The sequence below is a fragment of the Suncus etruscus genome, chromosome 20 (assembly GCF_024139225.1).
Source record: "Suncus etruscus isolate mSunEtr1 chromosome 20, mSunEtr1.pri.cur, whole genome shotgun sequence".
Classification (NCBI taxonomy): Eukaryota; Metazoa; Chordata; class Mammalia; order Eulipotyphla; family Soricidae; genus Suncus; species Suncus etruscus.
Window position 1 is genome coordinate 2,237,472 of NC_064867.1, and position 15,702 is coordinate 2,253,173.

General features: G+C 47.5%; 1 protein-coding gene across 1 annotated transcript in view; it reads right to left on the reverse strand.

The window, feature by feature from the left end:
* Window positions 1-13,300: 13,300 nt before the first annotated feature.
* Window positions 13,301-15,702, reverse strand: part of EXOG (exo/endonuclease G) — a 31,625-nt gene continuing 29,223 nt past the window's right edge. The window contains exon 6 of the mRNA XM_049766430.1: window positions 13,301-15,143. Within this exon, the coding sequence (XP_049622387.1) occupies window positions 14,685-15,143 (459 nt within the window). The 3' untranslated portion in view covers window positions 13,301-14,684. The remainder of the gene's footprint in view (window positions 15,144-15,702) is intronic.

A 15,702-nucleotide genomic window follows, 5' to 3' on the forward strand; every position in this document is an offset into this window, starting at 1 on the left:
CACCCTGTCACCAGATGGTTGGAAGCCAAGACTTTCCCATGCTTTATCTTGGCTTTGGGCTGCTCACACACAGAGGTCGCAGAGCTGTCTGCCTCTGCTATCACACGCAGAGCTGGGGGGCTCAGAAGTTCCCATTTTGGGGATCTACAGAGGCCTCCCAAGAAAGGGGAGGTGAGGTCAGATGAAGAGGGCACAAAGGGAGAGAGAGGGGGCAGAAGGGACTCAATTACAATCTCATTTTTATTTTTATTTTCAAGTTCTTAATTTTTTTTAAAAATTTGTGGTCATGCTACTGGTGCTTAGGGGTCATTCCTAGCTCTGGGCTCAGGAGGAATTACTTCTGGCAGCTTAGGGGACCATATAGGATGCTGAGTATTGAACCTGGAATGGCTGCTTGCAAGACAAATGCTTTCCCCACTGCGTTATCCCTCCAGTCCCACATCATTCCCTCATTTTTAACCCATCATCTCAAGGTGGCATTTTCTTCTGAGCTCTGCCCAGCAGCACAACAGGGCAAAGAGCTCAGACTGTCTGTTGAAACAACAATATAATCAAGTGTGATAAACCTTGGTTTCTTAGATTCCAGTCTCCAGGCCAAGGAGGAAGCGGCCTTGGTGAAAGCTGGTTCTCATGGCAGCAGGGACTAAGCCAGCGGTGCCTGGATCATTCTGCCAGACAGACTTCAGGGAGCGATAGATATGGGTGCTAGTTTGAATGGCTAGTTTAAAGTGGGGGGGGGGGTGGAGATTGTGTTATAGAAGTGGGATGTGGCTCAGTGGACACACACACACACACATACACACACACACACACACACACACACACACGAAGAACACTAGCCTTAAGAGATCTCCCCATAGACCCTTTTTAATCACAAAGAAGTGTCATTGTACAATGGGACATCTTGGTAAACCAAGGAATCAAAGACAACCTCTCTAACAAATGGGGACAGGGACCTGACTTGGCTCATGATGTCACACTTGAAGAAAGACGCCTCTTTCACCCCTGTGGGCCTCTTGCCAAACACACACAGTCTGAACATCTTAATGAGGACGCAGCAAGAGCTGGAGAGCTAGCATGGAGGTAGAGCATTTGCCTTGCATGCAGAAGGATGGTGGTTCAAATCCCGGCATCTAATATGGTCCCCTGAGCCTGCCAGGAGCGATTTCTGAGCGTAGAGCCAGGAGTGACCCCTGAGCACGGCCGGGTGTGACCCAAAAACAAAACAAAAAATAAAATAAAATGAGGACACAACAACTTGCTTCCACAAAATGCTAGGCCTATGTGCTTAAAACATGTCACGTCCAAGGGCCAGAGCAGGGAGGGCACTTGCCTTGCACTCAGCCATCCTGGGTTCAACCCCTGATATCTCATAGAGTCCCCCAAGTCTTACCAATAATCTTCCCTGAGCATAGACCTAGGAGTATGCCCTGAGCACTGTCAGGTATGCCTCCCCCCAAATAAATAAAACCAGAAATACTTCATCTATATGAATTTGCAGGAGACCTGTAAGAGTCCTACAAAGTCGTGGCAGTTCCATCCATGCTACCTTCTTCATTTTTCAAGTTTTATGCCTGGCAAGACAGCAAGCTGGCTTGGAACCCAGAGGTTCACTGCACTGGGCTCTGCCTGTGCCCACAGCCGGTGCCAGCTGTACCCACATGCAGGGCTCCACAGAGGCTGTAAACAGGAGACACTGTGAAGTGAGCATGAAAAGGAAGGGTGCATAGGTAGCCCCTGAAAAATCACTCAATGAAACTCTGTACAGTACAGCAATAAACGGCAATCAAATTAATTTTCAAGCCTGGACAGAGTTCGAGGTTATTATTTTGGGAGGATTGGGGCATCTCAGCAAAGAGGTCCCCATCCCACTGGCTCCTTCCTGACTGGGTCCAAGAGCCCACTGGCTCTGGCTCTCTCTGCCCCGACTTCATTTGTTGTTGTTGTTGTTGTTGTTGTTTTGGGTCACACCCGGCAGTGCTCAGGGCTTACTCCTGGCTCTATGCTCAGAAATCACCCCTGGCAGGCGAACCATATGGATGGGAACCATATGGGATGCTGGGATTCAAACCACCGTCCTTCTGCATGCAAGGCAAACGCCTTACCTCCACGCTATCTCTCCGGCCCCTCTGCCCTGACTTCTTAGTTCCCCCACCACTGGACCCACAGAGTCAGTAGCCAGAGTTTGTGGGGCTCCACCTTCTGTGAACTATGGCTGCAGCCTTGAGAAAAGGTGGGTGCAGATGGGGCAGTGCTGGGGTGCTGAGGTGTGGGGGTTCTGCAGAAGACAAAGGAGCAGCTGTGGGCGGCGGTGAGAGGGGGGCGAGGCAGGCAAGTCAGTCAGGGTGAGAGACAGACTGATGGACAGAAGGACAGGGCAGTATCTCAAAAGACAGGGGACCAGTGGGGAAGGGAGGGGGGGGAAGAGCTGACATCAGGACACAGGAGTGCTGAGGGCCACCCCCCTCCCTTCTGAAGGGCCTGTCACAAGGCAGCCGAAGCTCACACCTGCTTATCAGGGCCGGGGTGTGGAGAGGGTGTCGTAGACAGGAGATAGGGCTGGGACAGGGCTGTCCGCACCACCTCATCTGCCTCCCTCATTCACACTTCCTCAGAGGCCCCTCAGCCCACTTATCCCAGCCTGCTCCACTGGTCTCACCAGCAAAGCTCCCCCTGGGCTCCCTTTCCCCCCTGGACAGTTCAAAGACACTGACCAGGAAGGCACCCTGGAGATTGTGTGGCCCCACCTGCACTTTGCAGAGAGGGAAACTGAGGCATAAGGAGATGGTGCTGTTGCTTGTGCAAACAGGCCAGAGGAAGGCGTTTGGCCAGCATCGGGAGGAGTCAGAAGGCTATGTCAGGGCCAAGGGCACCCATCATTCCTGTAGGGAATAAGGCCAGTGTCAGCTTTCCACAGGGTTGGAACTCCTCCCTCACTGACCTGGGACAAATTCAGGGTTTTCTGTCTCTCAGCAGAAGGCTGGTTTTGGGAAGGAGGCTGAGGAACACCTGGGTAAGGATCTCAGGGAGAAGTCAGAGACCAATCCTGGGTAGAAGTTGGAAAAGAAAAGAATCTGTCCTTGTCTTCCAAGAAATGCCCCTGGGGGAGATTCAAGGCCATTGCCTGCCCCTGTCCCGACCTGGCCCTTCTCTGGGCAGGAAGGATCCCAGGATCAGGATGCATGAAAGGAAAGAAGGAAAGTCACTGCAGGCTCCTGGCTCTGGAGGGAGTGGGCGGGACTCCACACCTGCACACAGCTGGAGCACAGCTGGAGCAGCTCAGTTTAGCTTCATTTCTCAGAAGGCCAAGCGCTCAAAGTGCCAATTCAGCACTCTGCCCACCACCCCCTGGCTCCCCTCTTTCTCCCCAGGACAAACCTTGCCCACGGACTTCCTGCTCGTCCTCAGTTGGCCCAGTGGGCCCGAGAGGCCCTGGTGTCCACAGGGGCACACACAAGGGACTCAATCAGATACACTCAGCTTGTCTTGAGCACATCACCTTGAGAATCCTCTCCAAGATCCAGGCTGGGTCAGCACCATGTTTTCTGCTTGCCTGCAGAGAGGCAGACACCTTCCCGAGTCCTAAGTTTTTGAGTCCTGCTCCTTTGTCAAAAGTGAGGGTGAACAGGACCCCCACACTCGAGGGTGATCTACAAACTGGGATGCAATGTGCAGCCAGACCGGCCAGAGTACTGAGGTGGAAGGCCTGGGGAGAAAGAGTCCAGCTGCTACCAGCTCCAGAGCTGGACCCCATGCCAGGGCCAGAGTCCATCCTTCACCTTCCCCCATAAGTCAGTTTCATCGATTGCTTGGGGCTGCGGTGGCATCAGACCCTTGGGACCAGAAGACAGTGCAGCTGTTGGAGCACGTTCCTGGCATGCAGCACACCAGGTCCAAGCCCAGCATCACATGGTCCCCTAAGCAGGCCTGGAGACCCCAGCACTGCCAGGACAGCTACAATACCCTCAGCCCCACAGGGCAGAAACAGTTTCACATTTGTGGGCCTTTGCATCAAACCACCAGCTCAGTGGACCAATAAACAAGCCCTGGAGGACCCTCCACCTGACCCCTAGGCACTGCTTCCTGCCTCCCCAGATCCCAAGACTAGAGATATTCCCCAAAATAGAAATAGTCTTCTCCCCATGGGGGAGTTGAACAATTGGGGGTTTGGGGAGAGCCTGTTCTCTGGCCTGAATGACTTTCTGAGGTCCTCACACACCGAAGCCTGAGCCCTCCTAAGACCTTCGCTCCCGCTGCATCACTGTGGGTTTCACAGTTGTTCCCAAGCCTGAATTTTGAGGGGACAGAAATACCATCTCTGATAGTCACTGGGAAGCCTGGCAGAGGTGACAGGACCTGGCTGCCACGTGTTAAGTGCTGGCCGGGCTGCAAATGCCCTTACCCTGTCTCTGACCACACAGTTGCTCAGTCCCACTGCTCCCCTAAAAAGCCTGACTTGAAGGATGTCATCTGCCAGGGGGCCAGTTGGCCCAGTGGGGCAAAGGCAGGGCCTAGCCCAAAGGGACACAGATGGCACTGTCCCACAATGACCCATAGGCAAACTGGGAAACCTGTTCCCCAAACTGTGCCATCAGCCATCAGCATTTCTTCTTAGAGAAACAGAAAAGAATTGAATTGTGAGGCGACTGGAGCACATTAGCCCATGCAATTTTGCTGACAGAATACCACTTCATTTTGTTGTGTGTTTGTTTGTTTGTTTGTTTCCATTTTGGGGTCACTCCCGGCAGCGCTCTGGGGTTACTCCTGGCTCTGCGCTCAGAAGTCATTCCTAGCAGGCTCAGATCAAACCTGAGTCTGTCCCAGCTTGGTCACTTGTGAGGCAAACCCCCTACCACTGTGCTGGCACTCCATCCCCCAACACTTCATTTTGACCAGAAGCACTTCTTCAACTAAATCCTAAGTGCAGAGAGAGAAATGAACCTGAGCATCGCTGGGTGTGGCCGCAAAACAAAACAATCAAAAAAAAAATCATTGAGAATATACAAACACAGCTGCAACGAGGTGCCACCACATGCACATCAGGGCAGCGGTGGCTGAAACTCCCGAATAGCCGAGCATGAAGAAAGAGGCAGAGCCGAGTCCACGAGCCTCTGAGCTCTCAAGCTGGGCTTAAACGTTTTTCCTTGCTCTTCCTTTTCGCCTGAGACATTTTTCTGCACTTCTGGGTAGGTGTATAAAATGGATCTACAAATTAAGCATATGCTCGTAATAAATCACAAATCAATTTCCTTTTGTGTCTGTGTGTTTGTTTCAGGCTCAGGGCTTACTCCTACTTTAGTGCTCAGGAATCACTCCTGGCAGTGTCTGGGGATCCATTTTTGTCGCTGGGGATTGAACTAGGGTTGACCAGGTGCTAATTGGCAGTATCTCTCTGACCCTCCAAGAAATGGCCTTTTGGGGCCAGTCATAGTATTACATATAGGGCCTTAGCCTTGCACACAGCTGGTTAACAACGGTTTCTCATGCACATAATTGCATCCCCAGTGTACCCAACTCCTCCTCCAGATGTAGGGTCCAAACTCCCCTCCATCTCAATTTTCCCCAAATTGCAATTGTCTACATCACTTATTCCATTAGGCCCTTTGTTGCTACCTTGCTATGTCTCTTGAAGTCCCACATAAGGAACTAGACGAGGAGAGATTATTCTGTATCTAACCCTTTCCTTGATTTCACTCAGCATGATATCCCCTAGTTCCATCCAGGTTGCTGCACATGGCATAATTTTGTTCTTAAAATGGCACAGTTTAAATTTAAATGTAAAACAAAATTTCAAGAAGTTATAAGTCTGTAAGAGAGGAAACCCTTGGTTTAAGCAGTCAGGCTCTGAGGGCCCCCTGTGAGAGTCGTGTTGGCAGCTCTGAGCAGCCTGGAAAGGCCATTGCCACAGTGGAAGGAGTTCCAGACAAGGTTTTAATTTCGTGTCACCTCATTGCTATAATAAAACTGTGTACCTGGGGCTCCAAAGGGATGGAAGTTCTTCCTTGACATCCACAAGTTCCGTGAGCATCTACTTACCAAGATTCCTGTCTGGGAGGCAATTTCTTTGCTTCTTTTTTTAATAATATATTTATTTAAGCACCACAATTACAAACATGTTTGTAGTTGGATTTCAGTTATATATGTTAAAAAAAAAATACCCACCCCCCTTCACCAGTGCAACTTTCCCACCACCAATGCCTCCCATCTCTGGGAGGCAATTTCTAATTTGATTTTGTTTTGTTTTGTTTTGGTTTGGTTTGGTTTTTTGGGCCACACCCATTTGATGCTCAGGGGTTACTCCTGGCTAAGCGCTCAGAAATCGCTCCTGGCTTGGAGAGACCATATGGGACACCGGGGATCAAACTGAGGTCCTTCCTTGGCTAGCGCTTGCAAGGCAGACACCTTACCTCTAGCGCCACCTTGCCGGCTCCTCTAACTTGATTTTGAGTATCAAATGGTTTAGCAGGGGTCTCAAACTCGCGGCCCGCAGGCTGTTTGTGGCCCTCCGTACAACATTTTGTGGCCCTGCCCTAGAGGAATCTTTTCTTGTTTTATTTTGTTTTAGTTGTTTGGGTCACACCCCCAAATGTTCAAGGCTTACTACTGACTTTGCACTCAAGGATCACCCCGACTTTGCCTCCTTCGGCCCCCAGGTCAATTGAGTTTGAGACCCCTGGTTTAAAGGATCAGTGAATCCTATGTGCATGGTTTAATTTAGGCACTGCATGGTTCCTGCGCACTGCTAGGAGTGAGTTCTGAGCCCACACCCCAGGAGCAGCCTCTTGGCATAGCCAGGAGTGGCCCCAGACAACAACAAAAAATTAAGCCCATTTCTACATCTAACCATCTCTTCAGGGTGGTATTGGAGAATCTATATTTTTATAAAAGAAATTTTGTGTCAGGCAGAATGTCCTAGTTTGAAAGACTAGAGATTATATTGGAACATTAAATGAAACCAAATTTTTTTAAAAGTATTTAAGGACATCTGGGGAAATTTCAATAGGCTGCTTATAAAGTTGAATTTTTTTGTTTGGTTGGTTGGTGTGGTTCATTTTTTTGTGACACATCTGGTGGTGCTTAGGGGCTATTCCTGGCTCTGCATGCCTTGCACATGGCTTACCCAAGTTCAATCCACAGCATCCCATATGGCTCCCTACGCTCACCAGAAGTGATTCTTGAGAACAGAGCCAAGAGTAACCCCTAAGCATTGCCAGGGGTCCAAGAACAAACCAAACAAAAAAGTATGAGCCATCTTGAGGAATCTCTTTCTTTCTTTCTTGTGGTACAGGTCAAAGCATGCAAAACATTCAAAAATGTTGACTAGGTTTAAATGTTGAATATTTAACAAAAATGTTGTTAAATATGACGAACAAGTTACTTTTAGGGACAAGAGAAGGAAGTACAACAGATAGAGCTCTTGCCTTGCATGGGACTGACCTGCGTTCCATCCATGGCACCACATATGATTCCCCGAACACTAGGGGTAATTCCTGAGCATAGAGCCAAGAGTGATCCTTGAGCACCGTCAGGTATGGCTCAGAAACGAAAAGCTAACTTTAAATGGTTGTGGGGCGGGCAGGGCCAGAGAGATGGCACAGCAGTAGAGCATTTGCCTTGCATACAGCCCATCCAGAATGGATGGTTGTTCGAATCCTGGCATCCCATATGGTCCCCACTGCCTGCCAGGAGTTAATTCTGAGCACAGAGCCAGGAGTAACTCCAGTACTACCAGGTGTGGACCCCCCCCCCCCAAAGAAAAATAAAATAAATGGTTGGGAGGGAATCAAAAGAGAAAAATTGAGGGAGAAGGTATTTCTCATACTCTACAGGTTTCTGCAGACTTGAAGCTGTTCAAAGCAAGATGAAAGGTGTGGTGGGGGGGGGGGGGTTAGGGACCTTGTGACTGCAATGCAGCCCTCAACAAACTCACTTCTACAGTTCCATTTAACCTGGAGCCTGGAACCAGGAGTGGACAGAAGCCTGCTCTCCGTGGGCTGACAGTGGCTTCTTTGGCTTACGTGGTAGGATGGAGATGATGTTGGGGCCAGGTCACAGCTGAGTCTTGCTGAGTGACATTAGGTAACGGTGAGCCCTAAAGTTCTGGGCATTTAAGGATGACCAGCCCTGGCCATATTGCAAGCTGAGGAATAGAGTCCCATCCACCACCACCTCTGCCTCAAACCCTTGTGGTCTGTCTCATTTGTTGTTCTGATGACTGTGCTAACAGCAAGCACCAAGGCCCCTAAAATGGTCATGAACGATGACATCCTAAAAGGCTGGCCTTAAGGGGGTAAGCAGCAGTTTTATGCTCATGCAGATGCTTTTTGATTTTTGGTTTTGGGGCCATACCCGGGGGTGCTCAGGGGTTACTCCTGGTTCTGTGCTCTGAAATCACTCCAGGCAGGCTCGGGGGACCATATGGAATGCTGGGGATTGAACCCAGACCTATCCTAGGTTGGATGCATGTAAGGCAAGTGCCCTGCTGCTGTGCTATCACTCCAACCCCTTCATGCAGATGTGATGTCCCTAAACAGCTCCCCCATAATGGATGTATTAAGTGTGCTTTTTGGAAGGACAAAGGTACAGAAGGGAGATAAGTGAGCAGGAATTCAAGATGCAGAGCTACAGGGATGAACTGCTCTGGGAAGTCTGATTTTTGTCACATTACATCAACACCTTATGGACTCACAAGAATGAAGCCAGAGACTCCAAGGGAGCATTAGGGAAAGACAGAGAAGACGGGGGAATACAAGGGAGAACATGGGAAACAGGGGAGGACTAGTTCAGAACAAGAAGGCTGCCTGCCACTAAGCCCAGCTCTGCAGGAAACCTCTCGAGATGTCTCTCCTGCTAGGTACTATTCCAAGGTCTGAAGGAGCCATGTGTGGCCATCTGAGGGTCAAGGAGGAAGGGCAAAAATGTGGCAGGCATTCGTGGCACTGCCACAACCCATCTGACCTCTGCATAGTCCAGTAACATCATCTCAGTAGAGACCAAAGAGCCTGGTGTCTTGGAATAAAGCTGTCAATGAATGACCCAACCCAAACTCTTCATTGTTTTTCTGCTCACACCAGGGGCTCTGAGTGTAACCAAAAAGGAAAGCAGAGTTCCAGGTCTAACCAGAGAATTGGAATGAACCTGGAGAGGGCCCAAGGCGATAGTGACTGCTCAGGCTTCTTTGATCAGGACCCAAAAGGAGCTGGGGAGAGGTGTGGGGTGAGTAGCATCTAGTCCCAGCCTTCAACAGTCCTACTGGGGTGGAGGGGGGTTGAGGAGGCCTGAACTGGAGCCAAAGTCTGCATGTTACCATTCTCAAGTGTAGAAGACAACAGAACAAGCACCACTGTGGTGGACCAACACAACTGCTAAACATGAAAATGAGGACTGGTAGGGCTGGAGTGGTAGCACAGCAGGTAGGGCATTTGCCTTGCATGTGACTAACCAGGCTTTGATCCCCAGAATCCCATATGGTTCCCTGAGCATACCAGGAGTAATTTCTGAGCACAGAGCCAGAAATAACCTGAGCTTCACCAGGTATGGCCCAAAAACAAAAAAATAAAATAAAAAAGAGGATGGGGGCTAGAATGTCAGTGGATAGGGCACTGTTTTTGCATATGGCCGACCTGGGTTCAATCCCCAGCATCCCATTATGGCTCCCTGATCCTGCTGAGTCATTTCTGAGTGCAGAGCCAAGAGCAACCTGATTATCACCAGGTGAGGCCCAAAAACAAAACCAAAAAAAGGAAAAAGAAAGAACTGTTCCTTCACTCTGAAGGGCTGGGAGGGTAATGGAATGGTGTAGTGGACACTGGTGAAAGGAAGTTGACGCTCTGGCGGAGTGTGGTGCTGGAATGTTCTGTGCATGAAACCCTGCCATCATATTGTCAACTAAAGAAATGAAGATTGTGGGGGTCAGAGAAATCATACAGAAAAATACAAGAGAATACAGAGAAATCATACAATTTGCAGCAGCTGACCCTGGCTTGGTCTCCAGCACTGCATTTGGTGCCGGGAGTGACACAGAGCACAGCCACCGGATGTGGTCCCTATTCCAGTAAAATAAAGGATTGGTCCATCGCCATATGGGATGCCGGATTCTGAGCCACCGCCCTTCTACAGGAAGGACAGTGGCCTGGTCTCCATGCTATCTCTCCTGGCCCACTTTATCCCTTTACTTACATCTTTTATTTAATCTTCTTTTTTAAAAAAAAAAAAAAAAAGACATTTTTTTTTCCTTTAGATATGTGTGAGCATATATATTCTTAGTTTTTGTCGGGAGTCTGTTTTCTTTTCTCTCCACCCCCCAAACCCACCAGCAATATACTGTAGCACCACTTCCTCCTGCAAAGACATATTAAACAAAAGGGAAATTGTACGTATAAAAACAAGCTCTTATCTACTAGAGATAAGAACTCATACTTGTTTACAACACAGGGACATCTCCCACCCTGAATGTATGTCATGTGGAAACAGCCTGGGCTCCAGGGAACTAGACACTGACCATTCAGCCTTATCTCCTGAATCCCAGACATAGAAACAACAGAGTTCTCCACAACAGCTCCAGGAACCAAATCCCCTCCAGGGCATTTACAATGCTGTTCTGACACCAACATGTGCCAGTTCTAAATTGATAACTTGACAATGAGGAAATGGGAACAACTTGATCTAAGAGCAAGTTGTCCTTCCTCATCAGCTATTGATAAGACAAAATCAGAAGACATGTCACCCTTTGATCTGTGCAAAAGCCAAGATCGCTATATACAGACGACTGGTTGTTGCAACCAAGACTGGACAGTACACATCCAGGGACCAACAACAACAGCAACAAAAAGCTCTAGCCTAGCTTTTGGTCTACGATCTGTTCAACAAACAAGAGCTCCCATTTCAGAAGTCTGACTGAGACAACCGCAACTGAACGTGTCTTCCGGAAACATAACGAGAGACTTTATCCCAGGCTCCATTCTAGGAGCAACATAAAGGCCAAGAACACCAACTACAGACGATGGATTAAAACGACACTGAAGAAATATAACTGCTAGAACCACAAAGAAAGACTTCATTAAGCTCCATTCCCTGAGCTGCCCAGCCACCAAGATCTCTAGATACAGAGGTCTGATTTTACCATCCAAGATAAAGCAGAAGTCTTCCACACACCACAAAAGCAACAAGGGGAGAGTAAATGATCATGCAAGGAGTCTATAGTTAATCCCATGACAGTATACTTCAGGGGTGGAGAAACCCTGTATCTCCTAGGTCAAGGGAATTCCCTCTACAATATCCCCAATAGTTACTATGCCTATGCAGGGGGAAAAAGAAAAAGAAAAAAAAAAAAAAAAAAACAAAACACAAAACTGATCATTTTTTTTTTTTTTTTTTTTTTTTTTTTTTTTTTTTTTTTTTTTTTTTTGGTTTTTGGGCCACGTTCAGGGGTTACTCCTGGCTATGCTCAGAAGTTGCTCCTGGCTTCTTGGGGGACCATATGGGACACCGGGGGATCGAACCGCAGTCCGTCCTAGGCTAGCGCAGGCAAGGCAGGCACCTTACCTCCAGCGCCACCGCCCGGCCCCTGATCGATTTTTTTTGACGTCTTTATTTTGGTGTGGAGATTAAGGTTGATGTCTCCAATATTATTTTATTTTATTTTTGTCTTGTCTTTCTCTTTCTTTTTGCACTCGAGCATGATCTGATTTCAGAACCGAGACTATTGTGTGGTGCCTGTCTTTATTGCTGTAGTGCTCACTGGTTATTTAATTCAATATTTATTTCTTTATTGTTATGGTGTTTCAATTAGCTTTTTCACATCCTCTCTCAAACTGAGGTTGGAAGCCTCTTGAGGGACTCCGCCCATTTTCAGCGTATTTGACTTTTGACATCTTTTTTATTTTGGTTTTTTTTTCCCTCTTATTTTGTACCCCAATCTATTGCTTTTCTTTCCTTCAAACAAAACCACATACCTCGATTTATCTAGCTCTGCCTCTTAAATAGAGGGGGAAACAAGGGAGGGTTCCAGGACCAAAGAGATATGTGATCACTAATAGTAAGCCAGACAAAGAGGGGTCCACCTACTCTAGCAGCCCGGGAGGTGATGGTGGGGTATATGGGTCGTAGAAAGGGAACTGGAATGGGGGGAGGACATAGTTGGTGATGGGTATTCCCCTGACTCAATGTTAATATGTACCTAAAATACTACTGTGAAAGATATGTAAGCCATTATGGAAAAAAATAGGTTTTTAATCAGAAACTTTCTTTGACTTACATGTATTATTATTATATCAATTATATTATATGTTATGTTATGTCACTATCTTACGTTATGTTAGTTTACCTCATTATGTTAATCAATTTTGTCTCTTGAATAAATTCTTACAATAAAAAAAATTAAATAAAATTAAAAAAAAAAAAAAAAGGATTGGTCCATTGCATTTCTTCTTTTAATCCGACATTGGTTGTTTTGTCTAGTACACCCCAGGGAGAGAACCTGGGACCTCACACACACAAGTCATGTATTCTCCTTGGAGTCACATCCTTGGCCTTGTACTTTTTATTATTATTATTATTATTATATTATTATTATTATTATTGAAACCATTGTGATCTACAGAGTCCTTCACAGTTGAATTTCAGATTGACAGTGAGTCAGGGCCATTCCCACCACCATTGTCAACTTCCCTCCACCAATGGCTCCAGAGTGCATCCTGTACCACCACCCTTTGGCCCCTAGCCTGCCAGTGTCACAGGCCCCTTTGAGTTTACATTGTTAAAGTTAGGTCCCTTGATTCTATTATTGTTGAGTTTGGCTTGGATATTTAGTGGCCCTGCACTTTTAAATTATAGGCAGCTGCCTCTATTTTTTTTTTTTTTTCAATAGCCAGGCAGCATTTCTCAGAACTAAAAATGCAAGGCACTTTATTGATTACAAAATAAAAATATCAAGCCTCTCTACCTCTCAGAATAAGAGGCAGGAATGAGAAGAGGCCAGGAAATAGCTCCAGCTACCTGGAGAAGCTGTAGGTGAGAAGGCAGGAAGCAGACTGGAGGTGAGGGGCTTCCTCCAGAGGCAGTGGGACCACACAGCCTTCCCCTGGGGCTCATGGACAAGCACACAGGCCGGCTCCACAGGAGCGCAAGTAGCAGGTATTTTGGTCAGGGACATTCTGGCTCTTGATCACCGAGAAAAAGGACTGGCACAAGCTAAAGGGGCACAGTGTGAGAAACAGAATGATATTCATGAGAATGCCGTGTTCTTGCTCAACTCCTTTCCTTTCTACTCAAAGAAAGGGGCAGAACAGAGTCGATCTCATCAGCTTTACCTTTTATTACAGCCTCGGCATTTCTGCCAGAAACAAACACAGAAACGCTGAAGGCTTCCCACAACACCACTGGGGAAGACGATAGTGCCGCATTCTCACAAGGTTCCTCTGGGCTATTTTCAGCCATTTTTCTGCCTCCGCTTAGGAAGGCCATGAAAAGATTTCATGTGAACCCAAATCTAGTGGTCCAGACCGGGCTCCACAGCAGGCGCCATGGTTCCCCCACCGAGATCAATCTCTCTGAGTGTGTGGCCCAAAGCACAGCTGGCCTGCTGCCATTCAAGTATATAAGTAGGCACAAACAAGCAGAATCTATGCTGCCGGATCTGGACATAGGTCCTTCTCAGGGTCCTTAACGATTAATTCATATCTCTAAAAAAACACACCGCAAAGGCTAGCAGGGGTTCTCATAAACCCTACCAATCAGCTCTCTAACCTCCGTGATTGATTCTTCCTGGAGAACTAAGGAGAGGCCAAGACAGGCCAAGACTCAATGCCTTCGCGTGTGGGCCATGGCTTCGGCTCAGCAGTAGAGCACGTGCCATTTGTCCTTTGTGTGCATCACACTTGACTTGACCCCAGCACAGCCAATGAAATAAAGAGTGCCTCTGACCAAGCAGCCTCACCATCCACCAAACACAATCCTGAACTTCACGTGGAATCGAAAGCTTCTGTGACCAGGGAACTGTGGACCTGCTGCATGCATTCTCACTGCTCTTAGCTGTGTGTCTCTTAGCTCAGCTGTCACTGCTTTGGGAAAATGAGCCCGGGTCAGACGTCTAGGTCCCCTTGCCTCGACTCTCTCACGGGTAAATTGAGGTGCTTAGAACTGACCTCCTAGAGTTGCTGTAAGATCAGAGGAGCTCGGATCTCAGTTCACAGACACAGCACTAAGGGAGCAGGAAATGTGGCTGCTGAGTGTTTCTACTCGACAGAAGTGGAGGAACAACGAGTCCGGGAGAGGAGGAACAGCACCGATACATAATTTTGTGGGCAGGAAAAAGCAGGTAGAGTCTCTAAAAGCCATTTCTGAGGCTAGCTCAGGTCCAGGGAAAAAAAAAATCCTAGGTGCTGGATTCTAAGAAAGCTCAAAAAATTACAAATGCTACAATCTGGACGCACAAAAAGACAATGTTTTGTCACACTGTGGATCCAAAAAGACAGAGTATCATTCCATGGATGTGTCCCCCAGCTAACGACACAGACCAACAGAGATTACAGTGTCCATAAGTTCTTAGCTCCCACACCCAACAGACTTCTCCTCTTTGGAGTCTGTCATCTCTCTAAAGAGGACATCACTAAAAGACGCCAGCCTACACAGGGATGGCCTTTCCTGTGGGTGATGCCACACAGCTGAAAACTACATGATGAGAACTAAGTTTGTTTTGGATCGAGTTCTGGCTGCTCCTTAGCTTTGAGCTCTTCCAGCTTCTTCTCATAGCGCTTCAGGAAGTACTCATCGGGCTCGATGCCCGCATTCTTCAGGTTCTCCCTGATGGTTTCCAGTTTGCGTACTGTCCGAGCTCCCCCGATCTTTCTTGTACTCAGGTAAAGAGTGAACTCCTGGAAATCAAGGAGCTTGCAGGTGTCCACAGAGCAGAGATTCTTGACGTCCTGAGTTCTATCCAAACGAGGAAAAAACACCAGCCCAGACAACTTTTCCAGATCCTCGAGGCTCACTTGGAATTCACTTAACTGGGGCTGGAAACCAATAGCTTCATTGGGGACCACAAAGGCCCCCAGTGCCAGTGGTTCTGCAGACAGGGGGCTTCTGCGAGCCAAGATCACCTTGTAGAGATGCGAAGGGACAGCCACATTATCCTGGCCAATCACCTACAAACAAAGCAACCATGTTAGCAATGCTGATTTGTGCCAGCAGTTCCCAAACTGCTCCCCAAAGATTCTAGAGGGAATTCTGAAAATGCATTCTTAGCTATCCCACCCCATCTCAATGAATTTAAGCAAAGATAAATTCAACTACTAACAATAGTAGCAAAGCAAAATATAGAATTCGTCAGCAAGTCGATTTTGATCATTGTTTAAAATAATGCCAGCTCAAAGAGGAGCCATCTTGCCCTGTTTGTAGGATATTGGGTACAAAAGGACGCCCTGGTTCTTATGTGCTGGGCATTCAATGGAACAACAACAACAAGAAAATCTGCCTTTTTCTCTTCATTTCATAATCAGATTTTCTGGCACTCTAAACATTCAAAGGTCCAAACAGCTGGGAGTTCCCAGCTTTAGGAGTAAAAATATGGCTTTGGTTTATCAAATTCACTGGAGAGGCCACCAGACACAACATCAGTATGATCATCTCCGGTATTGCTCATTTTTAAAATTCAATTAAGCTGCTTGCTAAGAGTTTTTGCACATTCTTCGAACTGTATCAGAC